Source organism: Lampetra fluviatilis, chromosome 10 (genome assembly GCF_964198595.1).
Source record: "Lampetra fluviatilis chromosome 10, kcLamFluv1.1, whole genome shotgun sequence".
Lineage (NCBI taxonomy): Eukaryota > Metazoa > Chordata > Hyperoartia > Petromyzontiformes > Petromyzontidae > Lampetra > Lampetra fluviatilis.
In genome coordinates this window covers 12,198,055-12,223,254 of record NC_136284.1, presented here as the reverse complement: position 1 = coordinate 12,223,254, position 25,200 = coordinate 12,198,055, and the positions used below count along the sequence as shown (strand labels likewise).

The window sequence follows — 25,200 nt, the reverse complement described above, 5'->3', positions numbered from 1 at the left end:
CAAGATCTGTCTGGTTCTAGAATACCTATAGTTTGTGTAGACAGCCAAACACAGATTTATATATATGTGTGTCTGTTAAAATTAGGCATCTCCAACAAGGTGAATTGTGCCTGTGTATCCTATTTTCAATGCACATAGTTTTGGTGGATACATCCCATTCAGGAGGAAAATAGCCCATAAGGTCTCTCTCTCTCTCTTACAGTATTATGTGTTTGGCTGTTTCTTTGTAATTCACTGAACATGGAGCTCACATGTGCAGCTGTTTTGCAATTACATTCTGGGGAATTAGATAAAAGGGTGATTGAGAGGTATTGAAATATAAAGACCGCATTGCGTGTGTAGGGCAGAGAGCCCGAGAAGTACAGAAAAAGGAGAAAAATCTTACAACAACTGGGTGAGATTTGTTTTATGTGCAGTAAAGTTTTATGCATTTTAGCAATCAAGGCCGTAATTATAATATATATTGGGGGGGACACGTCCCCCCTAATATTCAAGCATGCTCAAAATTTCCCCCCCAATATATTGCTATAAAATCGATTTCTGTTTATATGATTGTGGCTATGGTTGTACTTTATTAATCCCTAATCTCTGCCATTGCATACAATGAAAAAAGGAAATGTAAAAAAGGAAAAACAGAGCAATGTAATACAATACACTATTAGACATTATTGTAAAACAAAAAGTCCATCCCATGTGTTAGCGAATTTGTTTCTATTTTAGGCAGGAAATGGCACGAAGTTCGTTTTCAAATTTAGATATTTTTTTTCTGGGGCGGGACCTCCAGACCCCCTGGAAGATTTGGTCCCCCCCAATGTTGACCCCACGGCTACGGCCTTGTTAGCAATGCAAAAGTAGGTGTACCATTGGGTTATAGCAATGCATATTTTGGAATTATGCCTAAATGTAAACCTTTAATTCTATTCCAGCCCTCTGAGAAGCGCTGGCTCACTTTATTGTTTTCATTTAAAGTGCATATTTATTTTGTGTTAAATGTTACGTTGGTAATTTTAGCATCATTACCGTCCAGAAAAGCATTAAAAACTCAAATCTTTATTTCAAGCTTTCGTGACTGCAGGAATTCATATTCTTTAGGTCTTCCGGTAAAGTCACGTAGATAGGTTCAAAGAAAATAACAATAAAATAACAACAAAAAACTACGACGTTTCGATCACAACACAAGCGATCGTCATCAGGAGGAAAAACGAGGAATGACGATCGCTTATATTCAAAACTTAGTTATTTTGTTCAATTGGCCAAACTGTGCTTGCTTTGTTCCTTCTGTGGTCCAGTGGTTAACGGGCTGCGATCCTAGCTGAATGAGCTTGAATCGCAGCCGCGGTTATTATCGGTGGCGAATGATATCAGAACCAGTTATATGGCCCCCTCCGCTTCACCAGCTATCATCAGTTCGATAAATCGACGAATTGGATAACCCGAGACGAGTTATTATTGAAAAATAATAATAAGCCTCAACTATTTGTGCTACTGGATTGGAGGTGATTGACGGTGATTTGTGATGTAATCAGCATCAGCAGTGTCACACTGGGTGTGGCTCATATGTGGTTTCCTGCCTTTGGGAGATACAATGTCCAGAACTTCCACCGTTCATTAAAGGGGACTGAATAATTGGCTAAAAACACAAGCATGTAGAGATATACGCTTGGGATTACAATGAGAGCCATTAAGATAACGACATGGATTAGAGACTGTAAAATAATGTGAGTGGGTTGCGCAAGATGCAGAATCTACTGAGTGGCAGCCAAAGAAGGGAATCCACCTGCGAGTATTTCCACTGCGGAGATGAAGTAATGAAATCGGCTCTTGTGTCGGTGCTGAGTGAGTTGTTGCGTCACGTGACCATGAGAGATGACGATGGCTGCCCGAGTCCCATAATCCAGCAGTGGGTTGATCATGGCCGATGGTGATGCTCGTTGATCTTCCATGCCCTAAAATCTAAAACTCGAAATTATTCTGTAAATGGTAAGGGGCTATCAATAAACATCTCCGCCCAATCAGGCAACACCACCCTCGCATGCAACCCCATCCTCTATGCATTCTCCTCCCTCTTATGCACCACGTCAGTGGGTCTCTCTTGCACGCGTTCGCGCAGAGCCACATACAATACAATAAACCCAGCTGCCCGCACGCCGGCATCAGCATGCATTCCTCTTCACTCCCCCACCTTCAGGGCGCTCCTCTGGGCGCCTTTGTCTTCTCTCACCACCGTCATCATCATCGTCGTCGTCGTTGTCATAATCTCATCATCACGCTCATCACGCTCATCCTCCTCCTGCCCGTGCTCTTGGCGGTGGGGACATCTGCAGCTCGGGAGGGCTCCTCCCAGGCCGTGCGGGGCGTGAGTGTCCCCTTCGTGTTTGATCCCAGGGCAAAGTGCGAGCCACCGTGTCGGCACTACGGGCTGTGCATCCGCAACGACACCTGCTTCTGCGGCAAGGGATACGAGGGCGAGCGCTGCCAGTTCGGTATTTTGACTGTCAGTCGAGACGCGCTGACCGAGAGGAGATGACTTTCTGAAACGAGTCGGCCTCCTCTACAGATTGCATGGACCACTCCGTGAGCTGCATGCGCATATATGCATGTCTAACTGCTTGGGAAGCTGCACTTTTGCAAACTTTACATTAGCCCTAACTTGTCTGGTATACAGGAGGTCGTGGGTTCGATCCTGTCTTTCTCCACGTGGTCACGTGAATTTTTATCCGGGTCCACCGGTTTTTTTCCCCTCCACATTTAGAAACACGCGTTTCGAGTAATTTCGAGTATTTGGCTGCTTTACAGTTCCACGTGATTAGCCACTTTGTTGAGCTATCATTTGTGGCTAGGTCGCCTTACCTGGTAGAAATAAATAAATAAAATTGTAATTTTAGTTTTTACAATTTAACTTTAAATGACCATTTTAAACCATGTCTGGATTAAATTGCGAGAGTATACGAATGAAGACACTCAGCATGCATTGTTGTTATTCGCAATGAGGGGTGCCGCAGTGGTTATCGCGTTGTAAACTCTGCGACATGAGTTTGTTTCTCGGCCACAGCTCGAACAGAAGTGGCGAGTGGAATACAATGAAAGTGGTCGTCTGAACATCCCTTCACAAACAGCTCGTTGATCAGTGTGGTTGAAGTATGATCATACAATTCCCGCTCCCTACCCCCATGACCAACACGGCGTGCTGAGGTCTTCATCCAGCAGTGGAGTAACAAAGAGCTGGCTGACACGTGTTTGTGTAATTACAATTGACAACTTGAACGTCGAATAAGATGTCTAAACAGTCAGACCCAGGATGCCTTTAATTTCCTCTTTAATTTATTCCAACTTTCCTTCAGACATGTAATTAATTATTAACATTACAAAAATAGACAACTAACGATCAGCAAGCAGCCTTTTTAATTGTATGGATCGATCACGCGTGCCAGTTTCTGTCATTAAAAGAGTCCAATTTAAAGACGTTTGCATTTGTGGGGTCATGAATTAAAATCGGCGCATAACACACAATACACATGTCCCACCTCATATCTGCTCATTTGTGTAAAGCATTAGGCTACAGTCTACGTATGTAATGCCTGTGTGTCGGCTGCACGTGCAGAAGATATATCGGAATCCTGAATGACTTTTTATTTTTAACCTGATGATACGTTAACTTTTCAAAATCTCGCGTGTAAGAATCGCTGTTTTTTTATTTTAATAATGTTGCATGTAATGAGGCCAGGCAACTCCGCTACATTCACTACAATCTAGCAGCATAGATTAACACAAACATTTAATCACAATTCATTGAATAGCGAAGCAAGGCAAATCGACACACCCTTGTGGTTATATTTTGCCGATGTGAACGTGTTACTATAACAATAAAGTGCATATCTAGCAAGAGTCCATGCTTGTTTTGTTCCCACACTGTTGCTTCAACTTGCGACTTACACCCGAGTTATGACCACAAGTGTTTTTTTTATTGCAGTGCCAGTAAACTACCATACTGTGTGCTTCCCAAAATCATCTACAGTACATGTTCCAGGTGCAGTCAGTGACGTCATTGCGAATTCATTTTAATTTAATAGAATCCTGATCACATATTTGTCTTTTGATTAAAAATACTATTCAGGAGCGATTCGGCATACACTTTACGGAGTGAAAGTGTAGTTTAGCACACATGTTGGCATATAATACAGAATAGTATAACATGTGCAACATAACACGAAAAAAACCCCTTACTTTTAACGGGTGTCTAATTTTTGTTATACTATTGCTCTATTGCATCGTACATTGTTGGCTGTTTTGTCAATGGCTCTTTCTAGGCGACGCTTTGCCTGCTTAAGTCCGGCATGCTGATCTGAATGGATTATTTTAATATCGCTCTAATTGTTATTATGAATTCTTAATTATCTTTATTATTGATATTGTTGTTGTTATTATTGCATTTTGTATTGTGAGTACAGCACAATGTTATCCCAAGTGCAAGAATGAAGGCGAGTGCCTTCGCCCGGGAAAATGCAGATGTCAGCCGGGATTTGGTGGACGTTACTGCCACAAAGGTACTCTTCTTTAACTGTTTTTATTTTTTATTTGACCAGGTAAGGCCCACTTAGCTGTGTAACTCTTTTTCAGAAACGACCATGGCTACAAATGATAGCTCAACGAAGGCAGCTTATCATCACGTGGAAATGTATTGCAGCCAAATACTCGAAACGCACGTTGATTCCAAAATGTGGAGGGAAAAACCGGAGAAACCCGAAGAAAAAAAAATCCACGCGACCACCTGCAGACTCCAAATATACAGCAGGCGCCAGAGTCGGGATTGAACCCACATCCTCCTTCATACCAGGCGAGGGAGTTGACACTGCACCACCACGGTGCCATGAACGATGATTTCAGATTCCACGGGTCATATTGAGGATCCGTTTAATTCAGAAGCTATAGACTATAGAGGGTGCAGCGTGGAGCCTCAAATTTTGAGGTGCTCCCCAAAAAAGAATTATAATGGTTAAAGTAAAAAATGAAGTGCTATGATAAGTCATATTGATGAGTTGGTAATTAAAGTGATAACATCACGATGTGTATTACTACCAGTTATGTGCCGAAATAAAATTCGGTTTTTTTTTTATTAATGTTGACTTTGTTTGGCTTTACAAGTCATACACTGTATGACATTCTTATTAAAACCCGAACTCACATAGGCAAGGTGATTAACAAGGGGAGTGTTTGGCATAGGGCATGGATGGTGGTAGTGAAAGAGACAAGGCAATGCATTGAATATCCAAAGAGGCTCTCCCTGCCAAAACTATAACAGCCCTGGGTCCCCGCTCAAACGGAATCTGGCCCCGGTCATGCACACTGTTATTTGGGCACATCATTGTAATTTAATGTCAGCTGTGCACATCCACGTTCACGTCTTGCTGACAAGTGTTATCTCTTTTTCCCCTCCTTGTCAGCGGTGTGCGAGGGGGGCTGCCTGAACGGAGGGCAGTGTGTGCCTGTCCACTCGAGTGTGAAGTGCTCCTGCGTGTCGGGATGGGCTGGTCCACGTTGCCAAGAAGGTAAAAACCACTGACTCAAGTCGAGTTCCTGCTACGAGCGGTGAAAGTGCAAGTTATGCAATCTGTGCCATCAGGCTGAAATCGTCCCTTTCCACCCTACACTGCGTTTATCAGCAATTATCATAACCCTAAAGTATTTAAGTGCGCACTTTCAAACTTTGCAAGGATTCTTTTCAAGTACGTGTGATACATTGTGATATATTGAAGAAAATCAGAAGTTACATCATTTGGGCAATGTCAAGGTCAAAAATTTTTCTTAGTTCCAAGAAGAAGGCAATTCTCAAAAGCCTTAAAATGACACCAGACTCTCCTTTTGACGATAGCCATGGGGAAGTTAAAATGCCTGGAAGGTGGCCAAGTGGCAATGTTCAGGTCAAACTCCGATGACCTTTGTCTGGCAGAAACGGAAGGTCCGATTGGTGTATATTTTGGGTGGTAGCCTTCTTTTTCAAACACAAAGCTGTCCACGAAATGTCATTGAATTCAGGTTTCATCTCATATGCGTTTGATTAATAATTATTGATTTGGTGTGGAATGATCCATAGATGTGTGCTGTGACTGGTCGCGTCTGGATACTCGTTCATGTATTAGAATCTAAATGTAAAACAATACGAATGAAAATGTGATGTAATACTAATCCATGGCTGTCATTGTGACGTAACCAGTTGTTGACTTTCTAGCGACGGATTGAACTTGTAAATATACATGTAATTAACTTAACAAACTTAAAAATACATTTGCCATTGCAATACATCATACACAACCTATACATGAACGTAGCCAACAATGTAAGAACATACAAATATACCAACAGTTTACTGAATCATGTGATCGGATATTTGTGGTCCAATATTGGCTAAAACAATGCATACATCTGCTTATTACAAAAATCTTTATTATAGATGGTAAGAACTCGCAGTAATAAATGTCACACCACATATGCATACCGCAACAACAAACACCGATGCAGGACACTGATGATGTGCACTGTTAATTGCTTGGCACTCTTCGAGAAAAGCCACACTATAATTTATTCTCAGCAAGTATGGGAGGCATACAATTATAGGTGGCAAACTTCACATCACAAAGGCAAGGAAAGCTTGTAAATGGCATGTTGTCATTGCAGGTTCTATCCCACGTCCTCTTAATTTTTAGTTTAGTCTAACATTTAAAAATATCATGCACAAGTACATATTTTCTCCAAATTTATTCTGGTGTCTAGATAGGATAAAAACCCTTCATTAAAAAGGCAGAAATGTTATATTTTGTTTTCAGTCACCTGCTCAATGCAATGTGCACGTTTTAAATACAAACACAGCTATAACATTCAAATTCTATTACGTTTATTATATTTTATCTGAGAAAAGCTCCACTGAGAAAAAACAACTAACTCTTAATGAAAGTTATCTCTACCATCAAATATATATCATGTTGTAGTAATTCATACTGATAAGGTCGTTTAGCAAACTATTACATCAAACATACATTGCAATCGTTAAAAATTAAATACTGGAAGTGCTAAAATTAAAACATAGTTCAGCCATATCCGTAGGTTTATTCAGTACAACTCCCATATCGTCGATAGTACAGTGCTGTTTTTATTTGACTGCCTTTAAGGATTTTTTGAATTGATGATTTACGAGTTCACTTTTCAGCACCAATTGAGTTATCAAACACGAAACATGTGCTGTGATTTGCAAAGGCTCCCAATCGTTATTTGCAATTTTTGGTTGAGTGAATTCTCAATGAATGCAGGGCACATTTGTGTCGTGTTATTTTTCACATGTGTATGCAAACCACACTTCAGATCGCAAGTATCACGTCATGGAACATCACATGGCCATTAGTTTGCATTTCATTGGAAAAATGGAACTGAATTAAAAGCTAAAAAAACAGACGTGTGCAAAAGGTAAGTATGAATTCACGACGGCATTTCAACTAGTAAAGTATACATCCATGCAAGGCCTTGAATGAGGCACATTGTTGTTTACATTTCCACATTTCCTCTCCCGTGCAGCCGTGTGCCCCCAGGGTTGCCTTAACAGAGGGAGCTGTGTTTCTCCGGGCATCTGCAGCTGCCCTACAGGCTGGGAGGGTGGGGCATGTCATATTGGTAAGTTTTCCTGCTTGCCAATAAAACATTAATATATGTACAGGGTGTTTCAAAAATGTTTTAACACTTGTGAGAATTTGCAACAATACCACAATAAATGTGCATCCGTCATGTATTGACAATGATGGGGAACAAGTGGAGACTCTTTGACTTTTTGAAGCTATTAACATACATTTGTTATCATGTTAGTGTGGTATCCGTTCTATTTCCATTTAAAACGATAGTCCCATGTAAGTGTTACCATTTTTTTGAAGCACCCTGTATACATCCATGGCTTTTGAAGATCATATTTAGTGGACATCTTTTGACGGAACAATGCTGAAGATCCATTATTAAATATGTACGAATTACGTCATGTTTGTGTTTTGAACTCGAATGTGTAGGGTGTGGTGAGTTGCTGGGTGTAGCTTCTCGCTATTGTTCAGGCTCACAAAGGGGCTCCCCGTTTACACGTCGCAGCTATACGCAATGCATAGAAGAAAACATCATACAATTATAACCTTTGACAATTCGAATCATAACGAAGGCATTCATACAGTAAATATTGTAGTTCGGCTGTCTCATGGGGACAATGTTTTTGAAAGGATCATACGTTTAATAATAATACTAATAGTTTTCAGCCCTTTGTGAATGGGTTTATTGCGCAATGTTCCAGTGTTTGCACCCCAGGATCGTAATTTTGTCGTGGAATAAATTGTTGTCGTGAAAAATAGTAGGGCAATAATTGTTCCTTTGCACACGTTTCGCTGCAGATTTTGCACATTAGTTTGGTAATATGCTGATAATGTAAACATGTTTTTATTTAAAAAGTTTAGCTAGGACAGTTTTAGTTATAACTTTGTAATTTATTTTGGTTTAATAGATTGAACTGGAAATAGTAGTTTGGTTTAAGAACGCCAAATATCACATTACACACTTCTTAATTCACAAGGAAACATTCTGTGAAGCAAAGGCGATTTTGCATGCTAGAATAATGAAAATCCCCTGTTCTAAGTATGGTATGTATCTCGCCACAAGCGTTATGCACAATGATATGTCGACTATGTTGCTAAAATCTGCAATGAAACATTTCTGTATGTGCTCTACTTGGGGTTGGGTCATTGGTGGCAGATGGATCCATTTCAAGCTAAACATTTCTTTCATGCCTTCTCTGGCAATATAAATTTGTTGCATAAAAAAAGCTTCCTTGATTGCAAATTTTAGAGTGAGAGTTGATATTAGGGAAATATGAATGTCTGCTTTCATTTAGGGCTTTCCATCAATCGTAACATAACTCTCTACTTGCCAAAGTGAAGTTGTACATTAACCATATGCCTGCTCAAGGAATGTTTGCACATGGATAAAAAAAAACCTGAAATTGTCGGTGTCTTACGTGTGTCAAAAATGTCTGGCGAGATTTAAATAATTTCATTATTACTTAAACTATAATCAGAATACGCGTGTCTCCCTCGCATACAAGAGCCTCCAAAAATGAATGCTTTTATATCCAGTGAGAAAAAATGCTATCAAATTCCAATAATATATAGTACTTTAATAACGTTTTCCCCATAGAAATCTACATTACATAGTCTGCCATTTGACTATATTTTGGTTGTACTGTATATGAATAAGCATTGTGTGCATTATGATAAATACACAGCATAGGACTTTTAAGATGTGGCCAAAATGTTTGAAATTCTGAAAAGGTCACATCGGACTCATTTAAAGTGAAGGCTAGATGTATGCATTACTTTTAATAATTAACAAGACTAAGGGATGACAGTAAATATGAGCTCAATTATTTAAAAATGTTAAACATGTTAAACAGTTGTGTGTGTGCGTACATACAATAATAGTGTATATTGCCGAATTCACACCATTTATATATATAACCGTCCGGCATGACGTGGCCTTGTTGTGGCCTTATGCTCCACAGGGAGCGAAGAGTGAGTAAGTAAGTATATATATAAAATAAAAACAATTCACAAAAATACACTTGCAAAGGGGGAGGAAGTTGGATGACAGGGTGACAATCCTTCACAAACGCTCTGCGGGTTGGTGGAACAAAGGACAATGATGAATGGAGATAATATTGACCAACTCCCATGTCCTGAAACGCAGCCATTAGTGCGAATTATCTACTGGTAATATCATAAGAACTTAGTATAGAAGGTTGCAAAGGTGACTGGGCAGCTGTACATGGTTAAACTGAGTTCTAAAGTGTTCTACGTTTATGGCGTCGGCTGCACAGTTAGTGAAATACAAAAGCCCCATCATAATATTGCTATCGTTTCCCCTAAATGTCATTTAATCCAGCTCTCGGTTTGATAAACACGTTACAGACACTATCTTCCCATATTGTGAATAAAAAGGTCTATTAAAATAGTTTCACAAGTAGTTCTGTGATATTGTCTTCAAGGGTTGTTTCTTAACAAAAAGGGTTTGCTATATTCTTAGCTGCGAGATAAGTGAAGGGATATTGCTTTGTCTCATCACATGACAGACACCAAGGAGACAATTTAAATATCATTGGTAGGTGGAGAAAAAAAAGAATATCCAGCCTCCTTGCACTGCACGGGCAGCCAAACATACTTGCTAGAGCATCTGCAAATTAAATGACAATTGTAATTAGTTGTCGTTGACATGATGTCCGTTGCCATTAATTCCTCTGCCCCCCCCCCCCAAGCTGTGTGCAGGAAACGTTGCCTGCATGGAGGGAAATGTGTGGCGCCAAACATCTGTCGCTGTCGAGCACATTTCTCGGGCCTCCAGTGCGCCACAAGAATTAAATTGTGATGCAAGCCTGGACACCCCTTCACTCCACGCGTCTGCACTCTATCCAGCGTCCACAGAGTGCCAATTGTAATTTGGAGTGATTCTATCAAATGCGAGTTCCAACGACTGATGTTTGCACTGCAGTCAATAGAGCACCGTGCTAAAGTTACCATCGCAGAGAAGTCAAAGCGATCATTTTGGCCGTGGCAATGTTTTCTGTTGGGTGTAGGTAACTTCGTGGTTTACTTGGAGTGTGGAATTTACATTCAGAATTAATAATGACCTAATTGGAAAAATTCCTTAAAAAATCGGTGCATTATTTTATAGTTGAATCCCTATCCCTCGCTATACTTGGGAAATGGGATGATGTAGAAGTTCACGGGATGAGGATGCAAAGGTTGGACTTGGTGGGTTGGAGGTAGAAGATGCATCTTTTAATACCCTTGAATTTCAAAGTACTTTATGGGTGCAATTTAATTATAGCCTAAAGCATAGTTTCTCAAAATCTATGTTTACAAATAAACGCTTGTGTATTGTGTATTTTTGTAATTTGCATTTTTATGAGAATATCAGTAATTAAAGCTTAATAGCGAGTTATAACTTCATGCATATATGTGCTTGCATTTAACGCTGAAGGCTTGACGATAGTATGATAAATTGTCAGCCATGGTGGCACATGCCTGTAAGTCAAGAGTCGGTGATAGGTCATGACGATTTATTCGACTACAAAACTGTCTGGGCTACCAGGTGACCAGCAGATGGCAGCACAGAAAATGGTTTTATGAACCTATCTGTGTGATCCTTCCAGTGTTAGCCTTTGCTCTGGCGTTTCAGTTTCCTCACATTAAAAACATTACCTATCGAAGCATTGGGCACACGTCCCAATGATAAAAAAAAATGCAGTGAAACTTTCCCATATAACTTAACATGCAACTGCACGCATGCATAGGGTATATACCATTATGCCGTGCTGTACAAACATTGGGTGCATTTGGAAAAATACATGTAGACCAATTAAAACATGAATTTAGAGAAGGAGCTGTTGAGGCAGTGAGATACCAAGATTGACAGAAGGCTTACAGCTGCCATAATGCAGACACATGGGGTGAAAATCTGAGATGTAACTCCACTCGTTGAAACACTATTCTTGATGCAAAATAAAGTGTCCTGTTAATGAACGAATGCTTGTGAACTGAGTATTGGCTAAACAAACATTAATCACACATTTCATCGAGACGCATAATGAATGTGCAAGAGAGCGATGGTGCATCACAAAGCAACGACACTCTCCTTACCCACAGCATTGGAAAGATAATTTTAGATATCTCAATTCCAGTGTATAATTGTATGAAGCACACCGATGCCCACCGTTTTAATTAATGTCTTCTCTGCAAGTTGGAATAATCACTCTGTTTGCCCTTGATGGGATTCTTTTGCCTGAAGTCTCATAGCATCATTGCAACAATATAACTATGACACCGCAACTCTGGCTGAGATAAATCCCATCGTCATTAAATGGCTTCATTGTGTTAAAATAAGTCGATATGCAAGTGTTTTAAGCGACAACTTGGCACATTACACGTTGTCACTCGATAACCACTGATGAAACATCGCCAATACAGATTTAGTACTTTGCAACTAATGCCTGACTTAGTTCACGGGACAAAAGCTAATTGGATACAGTGCTGTTAAACAATGTGTAGTATACTGTATATTTAAAATATACCATTCGAGTAGGAGTATTTTTATATTATTTGCTGTGTGGGAAAAGGAAATACTTTGTTTTGTTATTAAAGACGTTCAAGTAAAACGAATCTGTTAACCTTTATCCACAGCGCCAATGCTCTGTATATACCAGTTTCAAAACAACATACCAAGACATTCCAGATTTGATTAACTGAAATTTATATATATATTTCTGAAATGATTTCTTGAGCACACCATGCCAGGGCATGCTGCAACCAATTAATCTCACTCCACGAGTTTGGCACCGTGTCTGAGAAATAATATGCGCTGTGTTCACTTGTGCTGGATGTGCCAGGAAAAACACGGCTGATGAATAGTCTGTGCCAAAAATAACTTGCTGACTGTTACGTTTTGGAAAGTTAACATTCATGAAATGAAATAATAAAAAAGACACGCTTCTTTTTTTTACAGCCATGCATTAAATATTTGGCGTGATATATTTCACAACTAGCGTTATGCAAAATAACCAATACAAACAATACTATTTCCAGTGCACACCCATGTGTTAATGTGACATGGGAAAACTCAGGTGCTGAAACAAACCACAGTGGTCTGTGGATGCGCGCTCCCTCTGCTGGCCCTGCACACACAACTGAGCGTTGCCGCTTGCAGTATCTTGTTTAGTTTGTTTAGTAAACATGATCGTGGCATTATTATTATTGATATTATTTTATATTCGTATTGATGAATGTGATATTGTAATTCTATGAATGCAGCAATAATACCCTGTTCTCCAGGTTCTAAAATGATGTATTTTAATCCGATGAATCACCAGATTTGTATGACTATTGACACCGGGTACAAGTTATGGGTGTGTCTTGCTTTCGGGAGCATCTTTATCGTCCGAAGAATATGTTCATTATTTTCTCATAACATCTCACCGTCTGTCATATTAAGCAAATATTACGTTATTGCCCTGCATACACATGTATTTGTGTATCGCAAGGTGCTGCATTTATACGTTAATTATTCCAAAATAAAAAGTAAAAACAAAATAATACTGAGAAACGATTTACAAGAGCCGCTATTCGCCACTAAGTGGCGGTAACGTAACCACGACGCTTGTGCCAGGTTAGGTGCACTTTGAGGCCACGTGAAGTGTCAAACGCTCGCTGGCAGATCGTAGGAGAGTCCCATGCTTCATGTCTTCATTGAGATGACTGGCAGATGCATGAACTGTGCTCTGCACTGTGTCAACTTTCTGCATTTAACCAGCCTGGCGCTTCGCCCGTTGTTGTGAGCATCGCTCTCCGCCCTCCGCTGTTGCTGGAGGGTGACTGCCTCCAACTGCTCAGGAGCGTCCTTCACGAGCTTCCTCCATAGAGTCCCATCTTGACACCGCTCATATCAGGCATTGGCAACTCCAATCAGCTCCACACCCGACTTTAACACATCAGCCCATTTCTTCTCTAGCCCATGACATGCCCGTATAGCCCCCCCCCCCTTCTATCCGGCCATACATTAACTCTTTGAGGCCGTCCATAAATGACGTCACACACCTGGGGGGGGGGTTAGACATTGTGACGATGTGTGACGTGGGGGGGGGTATACTAGAGGGGGGGGTTGAGGAATGTGACGTCACATCAAAATGCGCAACACATTCTATTTAATTAAATAGACTTTTTAATAAATGTTTTCTCCTACAACATCATAGTGCAGCGGCACATTAAATACGCACTGCAATGACAATAATTTAAAACGATTTGAAGCATGTTTTTTTTTGGGGGGGGGGCAGAGCTTTGTGACGTCATATTTGAGGGGGGGTCTGACTTTTTGTGACGCCGTGCGACGAGGGGGGGGGGGTCAAAAATCGTCCAAAATCGCGTGACGTCATTTATGGACGGCCCCTTTGGAAAAGCGGTGGCAGGGCATGTGGGCTACGTGACCCAGCCAACGCAGCTTTGCCAGCCGGATCTCACCGATGGGACTGTGTCCAGGTCTTTCAACAATCTGCGAGGAGAGCCCCAATGTGAAACCACATTGGGGCTCTGCAAGCCTCTCCTCAGCTTGTCTGGCAAGGAAATGTTGAACAATCTTTGCCAGGACCTTTCCCGGCACACTTAGGAGAGAGATACCCCTAGTTGTTACAATCAGTACAGTACCTCTTCTTAAAAAGGGGGGGCCACCATGGCATCCTTACAATCCTGTGGGACACGTTGTGTGGCCCAGACAGTTATGATGATGTCATGTAGGACAGTCTGCAGATCGACACGATGCTCCCTCGGCAATTCGTTTGGGAGAACATTACTGCCCGGTGTTGTTTCCTCGTCTCAGATTATGGATGTTTCATCGTACTTTCTCAACAGATGGCATATCAGCCAGCCACTCACGGGGGTGGCTGTCTTTTTTTTCAATATTTGAGGGACGGCAGCCCAAGAAGGGTCATCGCCACCTTGCCCCATGATGTTATCTGAGCTGACGGATTCCCCTTCCCCCAAGACATCACAGGAATGCTCAATAAACCTGCAGACCTGTGCCTGGGGGTCGGAGATGGGTTTCACTGTTCTTTCCCTAAAGGATGGTAATATGCATGGTGCTGCAAGTTACTTTTTGATTCAATTAAATAGTGATTTGTGATCACGAGCTACTGAGGCATTTTCCATCTTAGCAATCCACAACCACCACTCATCCTTGCAGCGCCGCACGGCTGTACGAAGGTCTTGAAAAGGCTGCGGTAAGCTTCCTTATTCTTCAATTTGGGATGTTGTAAACGGTGGGAGTGAGCCTGTCACTCTCCATCAGATAGCTGAAACACCTCCTCCGTCAGCCAGGGTTTGAATCGCGTACCCAATGCAGCCATTACAGCGGAATGAGCCGCAGTCTCGAACCTCACTCATCCCCCCTCTGCATTTGGAGGAGGGGAAGACGATGCCAACCCCAGTTGTAAGCGATAATTAAATTGTTCCTTGCAACTTGAATCGGTAAGCCGAGACATTGCTATTGTGGGTTTAAAATGGAGTCCGAGGTGGATGCCCACCACCGTAGTGGATGAATGGCAAGCGCATCTTAAAGTTAACAAGTTTATGGCTAGTGGGCAGATCAGCTTGACAGTAAGTCCCGGTGTCAAGGACAGTGTCCGTTTCCGATATTCTGTCAGGATATAGTCGAACAAATGTTCTTGCTTGGACCCGGCGTGCATCCACGACGTTGTGTGGATGTGCCAATGCCAGAACAGCGTGTTAGTGATCACAAGCCCATGGGTTTCGTAGAAGTATAGCAGTCTCCTACCCTCGTTACTGAGCTGATCTGGCCCATGCTTCCAATCACTCCAGCCCAGGTGCCTGCGTCATTACCCTCTCGGGCATTAAAGTCACCCGACAGGATGACTCTATCCCGAGGGGCCACTTTAGTTAGTACCTGGGACAGGAGGTCATATAAGGTATCAGCCTTGCCTGAACTATTAGCACAAACACACAAAACATCGCATTTTGTACAAAGAATATGTTTAAAAAAATAGATTTAGTTTTTAAAGAGGTGGGATAACTGGAAGATGAATTGTCATCAAATTTCTCGAACTAACGTGGACACGCTGTGTATTTTGACTTACGAGTATGTTTTGAAATGCCTCAATATCAAAACGAAAGCACACGTTTAATGGTGAGCGCTAAAACGCCCTCGTCCAAGTATAGGCACTTGCGTTACCTCAAATGCTGGGCTATGTTTAAAGAGTGGTCGGACAATAGTTTTAAAAGAAATGCACGAATGACTCCATGGGAACCGCGAACCCCGCAGACTTTCAAAGAAACAATTGTGCGTTCTAAAAATCCAACCCAAGTTTGCATTCGTATCCATAGCAACGCTATTATAATGCGGCTAAAGCGCTATAATGGACTAAGCAAACGGGTCTTCAGTCTGGAGTTTGGACGTGTGTGTCCCGTTAATGCACAAGACTAAATCGGATTCACATTAAAAGGTAAGGCTTTGATAATGCATATTAATACGTCCCAACACGGAGATGTTGGTATTTATAGCGATGCATAGCTGAATAAGTTCTCCCCATTATTTATGCGTGTACTGCCCTTTTGTAAGTCTACTGCTAAATGAGGGGCTCTTCACGCCGTTGTGAATCGTTGGGTTTATTTGACCATACTTCGCCACGCTGGTAAGTGTGGATTGTGGTGAAGGCGGAGAGTTTGTTTGGAGCATCGTGCAGCATAACATTGAAGTTTGCGGCACTCCGTTGAACCGCATAGCCCTTAAGCAGCATATAAATGATTTGTGAACAATTCAAAAAGTGAGGCACCAATACAGCTTTATAAATGTCGAAGAAATGTTAATGTGCGCTGGTTAACGACACTATATATATACTGTCATGTAATCAGTGCAGGAACACACTTTTCTGATGGGCTTCATTCTGGCTCACTATACATTGTAAACATTTTACAGTGTTTTAAAGTAAGCAATTGGTGACACAATTGGAGGTTGAGTACGTGTATTGGGTGCGTGAATTGTGCTTATTTTATCTACGAATACAAATTAATCGCAGGACGCGATTCCATTCAGTAAAAAAAAAGTGTATGAAATGACGGATGTATGTCGTTACAGCGTTGACGAGAGAAAGCCATATTGGCTTCAGATGAATCACTGAAAATAGCGACGGACAATCGGAAGAAATTACGTCAATAGAAATTACATTGAAAGAGTAGAGCAATACGCAGACCAACATGTGCGCAAACATAACAAGTGAGGTCGAGAGCGTCCGTCTGGAAAGACCTCGGAGGAGCTCAGGACGTGACATGCCCAGCTTTGGCTTCGCGACCAGGGGCACCTTCTCTGCCGCTCTGAACCTCCTGGCCACACGAGCTGCCCTGAAGCGGCCACCGGCTCCTCTGCCAGAGCAGAGAGGGCCCTGGGACATAAAACCCCTGGACTTTAGCCCTCGTCTCTACCGGCCTCAAGGCGTCCACCACAAGCGCCAGGCGCCGAAGCAAGAGAGGAGCTCTCTTGGGTTGGGACGAAATCATGCAGGAGATGGCGGCGTGCCGCGCAAGGGGGCCAGGTCGCTGGGGGACTTTCTGGCAGTGAAGGGTCCACAGTTCGTGCCACCCAAGCCCTGGCAAAGCGAGCGACCACAGCGGCCGCCCTTTGCGAGGACCTTCCCACCCATTTGCCCTTTGCAGGAACGCGTCGTAGTGGCCACCCATGGGACAATCCCCAAGGACAAATACAAAAACCCGAGACCGCACGACTTTCGTCAGGTGCCTTACTCAATGCGCAGCACATGAGTGTGAATGGTCGATGGCAGAGAATACAACTACTGCAATGCGAATCAAATTGTTAAAACTGCATGATGCGTACTTCATGTATGCATATATTTGCCGAATGCATGCATTTAGTGACTGCCATGTGATTGATGCTCTCGGCTGGCTCGTAGCAAGAGCACTGTTAATTCACTCGTTTATAGTCATAATGGGTCGTATTTTGTTTACATGCACTTTATCGCTATTGGGGTCAAAATCCAACATCTTAATTTTCCCATAAATCGCGCATGGTGGCTTTTAAACCCGCTGTGAGTGTGCGCCAAGGCTTAATGACAATGGTATTACAGCACACACGTGTGCACTGTGTATCTTCAATACCTCCTACGGGACTGGCGCTGTGCTATAAAACGCATCTGGAAAACAAAAGGGTGCACAGCGCTTTATACTGCATTATATCCGTGTCGTCATACAATACTGCACGTTTACAGAGTGTGGCACGCTCATGGTTGGTGTTTTGATTGCAGTATCCCGACATAAAGGAACTGGGTTTGCCGGAATTTGTGAGTTCTGGGAACATAAACCAGCAAAGACCCGATGCGAGTAAGAACCAAATGCACGATTCATGAAAACTTAAATGTCTCTCTCCAAGTACATCTTCAAGGATTGACCACGTGGCGTGTTGCATCACGACCAAGTTACGAGGACGAAATTCCACATTAGCTTTTCTGTTCCAGACAATATATATATTGTATTTCAAGACTTTCATAGCCGGATAATTTTTCTTCACACATTTTTGGCACATTGTTTCTAATTCATACCGATTGCACAATCACAATAATGGAACGATGTGAAGAATCAATTCTGAAATAAAGTATAGCAGAGATTGAGAACCAACTGTCTCAGAGAGAGGCTTCTGAAGATGTTTTCATCGTAGGTTTCCCGAAAAATCGTTCAAGTGAGGATTTTATAATTTATTCAGTAAAGAACAAACCTTCCAATACACTCTACTATGAGATTGTCAGGGCTGGAAATGAGCCAAATTGATTACAAAGCCACATTTAATGTCGTGTCTTTCTTGTGCATTCATTGGCGACGGGGATAAAACCATCAAACTCACTCCACTCGAGAATGCGAATGTAATCAAAGAGTGACCTCCCGGGGTTCTAAGGCAGCGTCTCAGTGGTGCCGACTCGCTGCTTTTACCTCTAAGCCATGTCGCCAGCAAAGAGTGCCCAACTGAAGTAAAGGCATGCGCTGTATTAATTAAAACAAAATAAAAAATAAAACATCTGTGCATGCTCTTTATTCATTGGAAACAAAACATTTCGCCAGTCGGAGTGGGCGGAGGCGAAAGTTTACACAACAAAGGCTCATTCCTAACAGCGTGCTTCAGCCGCACCGAACCTCACAAAAGTAATATTCAGGGCCCACCTTGGCTCCTCCCACCCTCAACCAGTATATATACAAGGACTGTTTTCTTGGAATTTCTCTTACTTGATACAGCTATCGTGCTGTGACGGTTCCACCTGAAGACGGAAGCTGGTGTTGCCTCCGAAACGTCGTGATTTTATTCCTAGATTTGAAGCTTTCGTGACTGCAAGGATTCATATGCTTAGGTTTTTTCGGTAAAGTCACGTAGGTAAAACATTAAAATTAATGAAAGTAAAATAAAAATAAAAAAAATCACGACGTTTCGGAGGCAACACAAGTCTCCGTCATCAGGTGGGACCGTCACAGCCAGATTTGCTGCACTTGATGCAGCTGCACTTGATGCAGCAAATCTGGCTGTGACGGTCCCACCTGATGACGGAGACTTGTGTTGCCTCCGAAACGTCGTGATTTTTTTTTATTTTTTTTATTTTATTTTACTTTTATTAATTTTAATGTTTTACCCACGTGACTTTACCGAAAAAACCTAAGAATATGAGTCGTGATTTTAATTATATTTTTTTATTTTACTTTAATTAATTTTATTTTTTATCTACGTGACTTTACCGAAAAAAAACAAAGAATATTAATAAATCCGCCCAAGGAAGAAATCAGAGATGCAAATGCATTTCCATTATTGTTGTACACGTGGGAGGGGACCCAAGTGCCTAGAGTAAAAGCCACGCGTGCCTGGATACATTTGAGGAGAGGACAGTCAAAGCAGTGCGCCTGCTGTTCACCTCCTGGCTACACTGCCCCCTACAGACCATCACACTTCACCTCGCAGCTGCTTGATAATTCGTCAGAAGCTCACTCTTGGCTATAGCTTATTAAAATACGTCGGAGTCATTGACAAGTCACGTGACTGTGGGTGTTTGTTATGCACTGCGCGTATAAAACGCCGATGCTGAATAGCATACTATGCTTCCCTTTAAAAAAAAATGTAAACGGTTAAACACTTGCACCGCATGTGACAATGTGTGATCACAGACAAAGGCTTATCGTGAAAATGGCTACTGCCGAGGTCACCCATGAAGACAGGCAAAGAAATGCAATTGAATTAAAGTAGCGCATCCATTATATGATTTATTAAACGTAACGTACGCCATACAATTCAATAAACTTGGGTTATTTCCTAAATGTTTTACCATGTCCCGTTTTGTTTTGGCTGGTGTAAAGTGTAGGGATCCGAGTTCTACTCAACGTGAATGAATATTGTACATGAAATGTAAATTATTTTTACTGAGTGCTCAATGACAAACTCCTTTTAAATGAGACGCTCTAAGAAAATTGGCCAACCATAGCAAAGATTGCAATATCGAGACAATAAAAGCTATGATGGATACAATTTTCACTAAAACTATCGGAGTAGGGTACATAATATATTTTAAATGAGAACATAACAACGTACATTTCCGAAAGTTGACATATTTCATGACGCTAAAATTATTTTCAATAAGTACTTTAAAATGATTAACAATCTGTACAGGAAAAAAATGGGCCAATGCCAAATCACACCCAATGTGCCCAAACTCATCGGACCTCGGCATCGAGTTGGGGTTGTTGAGCTTGGGTTTAGGCACCAGGGGTTTCCGTTTGTTGTAGGCATGAGGCTGTGTGGTGGCCAGACGACGGAAGTGCTGAGTGTTCGCCCGAGTACGCATGGTGGATTGTCTCCCTGGTATACTGCGGGTTGTATGGACGTATGTTGGCATTCTTTCGCACCGTACGTAGCCAACCGAGCTAATCGGTTTCCTCCCACGTGCCATACAACTCGTTAATGGCGCTGGCCAAGCACGCCAATGTAAGATCATCCTGAGAGAGACATGAGTTGAGGTGGGGGGATTTCCTGTAATGATAATTTGCATTAACAAATTCATCCCATGCGTGATTTGATAGAATACTGGCCAGTTTAACAATCCAACTAAAATGAAAATAATATTTTAATATTTAGCGTCCTGTTTAAATTCATGTGGAGGGGATAGCTTTCACATGATTAATTTTGCCCGACGGGACACACGGCCTTTTGAATAGATTAATATTATTATTCAAGGCCGGTCTGGTATCGACTAGTGTCCCAGATTTAGATGCACGCACAAGCACAGCGTGTCGTGTACACGAATAAAACATAATAATCATTCCAGCTTGTACTGATGGAGGATGAGCAGCAGATTGATGGGCGTACAAATGCACGCCTTCGTTTGACAGGTACACACCCAGCTGCACATCACCTGCTGGATCAGGGAGTCCGTGCTGGGACCGTCCGCGCGACGCGAGCGATCGTGCCGAGCAGAGACGAAGACGCGAGGTCCCGCTGGGATGCGAGCATCACGCGACCTTCGCCCCCATGGGAGGGTCATCTCATGCTGCCAACGGAGCCGTGGCCACCGCGCCCTGCCTCATACACGGTGCGGTTGACATTTACGTGTCCATTCCAAGGGCCTCTTCCAAATAAAATAAAAATAAACCCCAACAACATCCGTATGATTTGCGCGATCACAAACGCGTGACGGGTCCAGCTTCCGCTTTGCAATGTCGGTCGTCGGTGCTATTTGTTCTGCTCAATACGTTGATATGATGATGATGCATCGAAACCCGTGTCTCGATTGCATAACACAAATTAAGTGCGTTGTTCCCTATCGGTTTGTTATCTAAGTAAAGTGGTGCACGTTACTCGACAAGAATCGCTGGACTGTAAGGGGGCAATACTATTTTCTGGCCGGTGGAATAAAACTACCTGCGTGAGATTTCCTTCCGTAGATTCCTACATAAGTCAGCGCAATGCAAAGAAGGCATTTTCACTTTAGGTGGGTTCATGAAACCGGCCACTGGAGTCAGGCAGCTGCTGGGTTCGTGGCGCGAGCCATTAGCCAAGGGGCTGCTCGCCTCCATTTCTCACGCGAAGCAGGTTTATTGCTTGTATCAATTTACAGACACGTGCATTATTACCCAATTCACACATCGACTGAAGAATGGTCCCCCATGCTAAAGCAACGATTTAGATTACTAATTAGACCGGAGCCACGGCGCTCTTGAAATGAACTGCGAGAGAGCAGCATCACATTTGGCTTTGGAACGACGCTATGTTCTAAAAGTGCGTATACGGTACTCTGTATTAAACGGTACCTCGACTATGGATCATTGCAGTCACGAAAACTTAAGATCTAGATTGGTAACTCGACTGTATTGATATTGAGGTTTTTTTTATATGGGTCGTCAGATTTTGTATGCTCTGAGAATAAAAAAAAAACCCCCTCTTGAAATAGCCTTAACAGAAGACTGCTAGTCATTTAGCCAAGATATGTTTAGCATCGTCTAAGAGCGGCATCTATGTCTATATCCATACATATTACAAATATATCGCCCACTAATTGAATTACTTGGCTTGCCGAGGTCGTTTATGTATTATTCACGAAGTTGCTTCTCTGTTTTTACCACGTAAATGTATATAAAGCAATCTTTAAAAAAAGTGGCGGGGGTAGGGCACTCACCATCGACCACAACCGCGACAACATCCAAATGCGTAGCTCCTCTCTGCATTCCGTTGCAGGTAATTAGAAATCAGTTTGTCGGTGAACAAAAAGCTCAACGAACAGGTGGAAACGCCATACGCCGCAGCCCACTCAGACGGCGTATATATGGCCACGTGTAAGAAACGAAACTGCACTCCGATACTTGGGGACTCCAGCCATGGATCTGCTTTGCTGCCTTTATTAACCCTAACCTCAACCATTTACGGACTATCGTATTAGGTCCACATATATGGTTTTAAAATAGTATAAACAATTATCCATAATATATCCCACCAATGGATCACATTCCATTAAAGGCTATGCACGCATGATCAGACAAACGCACGTATAGCCACAACATCTGGACAAAACAAAAAAAAAGGCAACATAACCTCCAGTGGCCTTGAAATGTATGGCTGGTGCTGTGTACGTGATTTACGTATGACACAGCCAGTATTTCTGCCAGTTGTTTATATTGCCATATAGCCTATTTATAATACCTATACGTGGCGTTTGCCTCGGTTTTGAAATCGCTTCAGTTGTAACATCGTGACTTGTCTCGTCACTTTGGCTGCGTCTCAAAACAATCTTCTTATTTTTTTGTTTTATTTTATATCCTTTGTTTTGTTCCTGTGGACTACTTAATGATGCATTTCATTCTTGGTCACAGCAGCCATTCCGTGAAAGAAAAAAAATGTAAACCAGGCGTCAACAAATGCGCACAATACACATCCAGCAATGGTTTGCGCACTGCGCTACGAACCCGGTTATGAGTTCGATTCCCGGCCACGGTGAACGTAAATGGCGAGCAATATTTGAACCGATCCAGGACACGCTGAGTGAGGTCTTCACCAGAGAGTGCATTGACAAATGACTGTGAATGGTAATTGTGAATGTTGTCTGCATGATGAGTAAATATTTGTCCTTGTCAGTCAGAACCAGTCTTAAACCTCCACGGCGACTAATGACAAATCAGTGAAAAAAGCACGCGTTCGAGTTGATCACCTAATAGCGTATGAATAATTTCGTCTTCTGTCATGAGGGGCAACACATCATATGCAGGCTGATGCTAAGAGGTTTATGAGCTATAACACAAGAAACCCGTGGGCTGAATTAGACAATTTAAATTAGCATACCATACCACCCCCTAAACCCAATTTGGTAAAAAATTGAGATTCACGTGAGTCACAGTAGCGTTCAAGACGCGCAAATTGATGTACCCAACGGTGCTAATCTGAGTTGCGGGGGAAGGACAGCAAATTCAACACGGCAAGAATTTCTGTGTGTGGAAGACGCCAAGTACATGAGTGCATTGCTCACCACCTCATGCTGAAGTGCTAGGAAATGCAATACATGGAGGCGATTGATTGATATGAAGAGATGGTTCGCATGCCCATCGGGTCCACGTGGCGTGGAATCGGCCGCTAATGGCTGAACACCCCCGACCCTCCCCTGTGTTCAAATCAAGTTTCCTCCCCCGTGTGTTTCAGAGATTCCGGCGAAGACGCAGTGCGCATAGTGCCCTACTGGAGCGAGTTCATGACAAATTTTCACAAATATGGCAACAGGTGAGCCCACGTAGATGCAAATTAGCCACTCTGTGTGTGTGTGTTGTTTTTTCTTCTTTCGTTTTAAACATACATGGGCAATGAAAACCCTCCTCCCAGGCCATGGTTTTAACAACGCGCATTGGAAGAGGGTAAATCACGCGGCCGCCCGCCACACACAGCCAGCTGCCACGCGACGTAGCAACTTGCTCCGGTCGTAAAGCCGGCGCCGAGAGCCACCTCTGCGCATTAACTGTTTCGAGAGAGTCAACGCATCACTCATGCTCTCACCTCGTACCGTGCACCTCACGCCACACGTGCCCCCATCGGGGATGTAGGGACCCCCATTGGTAAGACGAAGCCACTTTCCCCGGCCCTTAAGAACGACTGCTGTGTGACACCTCGCAACAAACGCAGGGATTCATGGTAATTCCCTAGCTGGCGAATTCATCTTGACAGCCGGTTATTAATATCCGTAACGGGGACAGTCGCTTGCAAGGTACAACCGTCGTGTAATTATTGACCCGGAGCAAAACGATGCGCTTGATGACCACGACATCAGATAATCTATAGTCATTCACGCTCGCTTCCATATACATCGTGCAAATGCTTCATACGGAGTACCTATACTCCCCCACCGGTGGGGGAGTTGTTACACATTAGACATTCCTTCTTCCATCGACCATCAATCCCAGTGCGTCAACCGTGCCGGTCGTCGCGAGAACGTAAATCGAGCGTCGGCTTTTCCTGAAGAGGTGAAAATGCGCATTTTAGTGGCGCTCCATTGCAGGCGAGCCTCCTTTGGCCGATAACTTTCTGCCAATTCCATATTTTATCCCGGCTCGCAGAAGTGTTGCCGAAGTGGAGTCAATGGCCATCGCATTGTTTTGCTATGGATAATTAAACCAAATGAACGCCCGCGTGTCTGTGCGCGCGCGTCATTGCGCTGTGTGTTGCCTTACAGGAGCGATGTCCCGCGGGAAGAAAAAAAGAGACAGATCAGCCCTCGACTAAAACTATGAATGTCAAATGAAAAAAAAAATGAAAATCCCATTACAAAACTGACGGATCATTAGTCTTTTCAAAACACTACACCGTTCCATCGTTAGCCTGACGGAGAAATGCAACGAGAAACGACATTTCGTACCCGATGCTCTCAATTGAGCCCATTATTAGTTTAATAGGCGACAAAAGCGTCGTCAAAATGACAGCGGTTTGGGTGTAAGAGCGTTCTGCGGAAATGGTGAAATTGTCTTAAAACTTTTTTTTCATCTTCTTCCGCAATGAGGCACATAATATACAGCGAAGAATATATATATTCCTACACCCAACATGTATCTATAATAATAACTT

At 42.6% G+C, this 25,200-nt stretch overlaps 2 protein-coding genes across 3 annotated transcripts; both read left to right on the top strand.

Moving 5' to 3' along the window:
• The first annotated feature begins 2,116 nt into the window (after positions 1–2,116).
• Positions 2,117–11,393, top strand: LOC144934344 (uncharacterized). Of its 2 annotated transcripts, none has more exons than XM_078860028.1 (5): positions 2,117–2,450; positions 4,449–4,544; positions 5,442–5,546; positions 7,564–7,659; positions 10,325–11,393. In XM_078860028.1, exons 1-5 carry the CDS (start codon positions 2,159–2,161, stop codon positions 10,432–10,434), a joined length of 699 nt encoding a protein of 232 aa, XP_078716154.1. In that variant the 5' UTR covers positions 2,117–2,158; the 3' UTR covers positions 10,435–11,393. The 2 variants fall into 2 exon arrangements, with proteins under 2 accessions (XP_078716154.1, XP_078716153.1); XM_078860027.1 differs by having other exon boundaries at positions 2,117–2,483.
• A 4,606-nt stretch (positions 11,394–15,999) lies between these two features.
• C10H7orf78 (chromosome 10 C7orf78 homolog) lies at positions 16,000–25,010 on the top strand. Its single transcript, XM_078860025.1, has 6 exons — positions 16,000–16,072; positions 16,705–17,357; positions 17,885–17,960; positions 20,997–21,196; positions 23,791–23,868; positions 24,812–25,010. The coding sequence occupies exons 2-6, from the start codon at positions 16,824–16,826 to the stop codon at positions 24,878–24,880; spliced, it is 957 nt and encodes a 318-aa protein (XP_078716151.1). The 5' UTR covers positions 16,000–16,072; positions 16,705–16,823; the 3' UTR covers positions 24,881–25,010.
• Positions 25,011–25,200: the final 190 nt, after the last annotated feature.

Coding starts and splice junctions, on each gene's coding strand:
- LOC144934344 (XM_078860027.1), top strand. CDS start 2,159: ATGCATTCCTCTTCACTCCCCCACCTTCAGGGCGCTCCTCTGGGCGCC. Junction 2,484..4,448: donor GGGCGAGCGCTGCCAGTTCG/GTATTTTGACTG, acceptor TTGTGAGTACAG/CACAATGTTATCCCAAGTGC. Junction 7,660..10,324: donor GGGTGGGGCATGTCATATTG/GTAAGTTTTCCT, acceptor CCCCCCCCCAAG/CTGTGTGCAGGAAACGTTGC.
- C10H7orf78 (XM_078860025.1), top strand. CDS start 16,824: ATGTGCGCAAACATAACAAGTGAGGTCGAGAGCGTCCGTCTGGAAAGA. Junction 17,358..17,884: donor GACCGCACGACTTTCGTCAG/GTGCCTTACTCA, acceptor TTTTGATTGCAG/TATCCCGACATAAAGGAACT. Junction 21,197..23,790: donor CGCGCCCTGCCTCATACACG/GTGCGGTTGACA, acceptor CGTGTGTTTCAG/AGATTCCGGCGAAGACGCAG.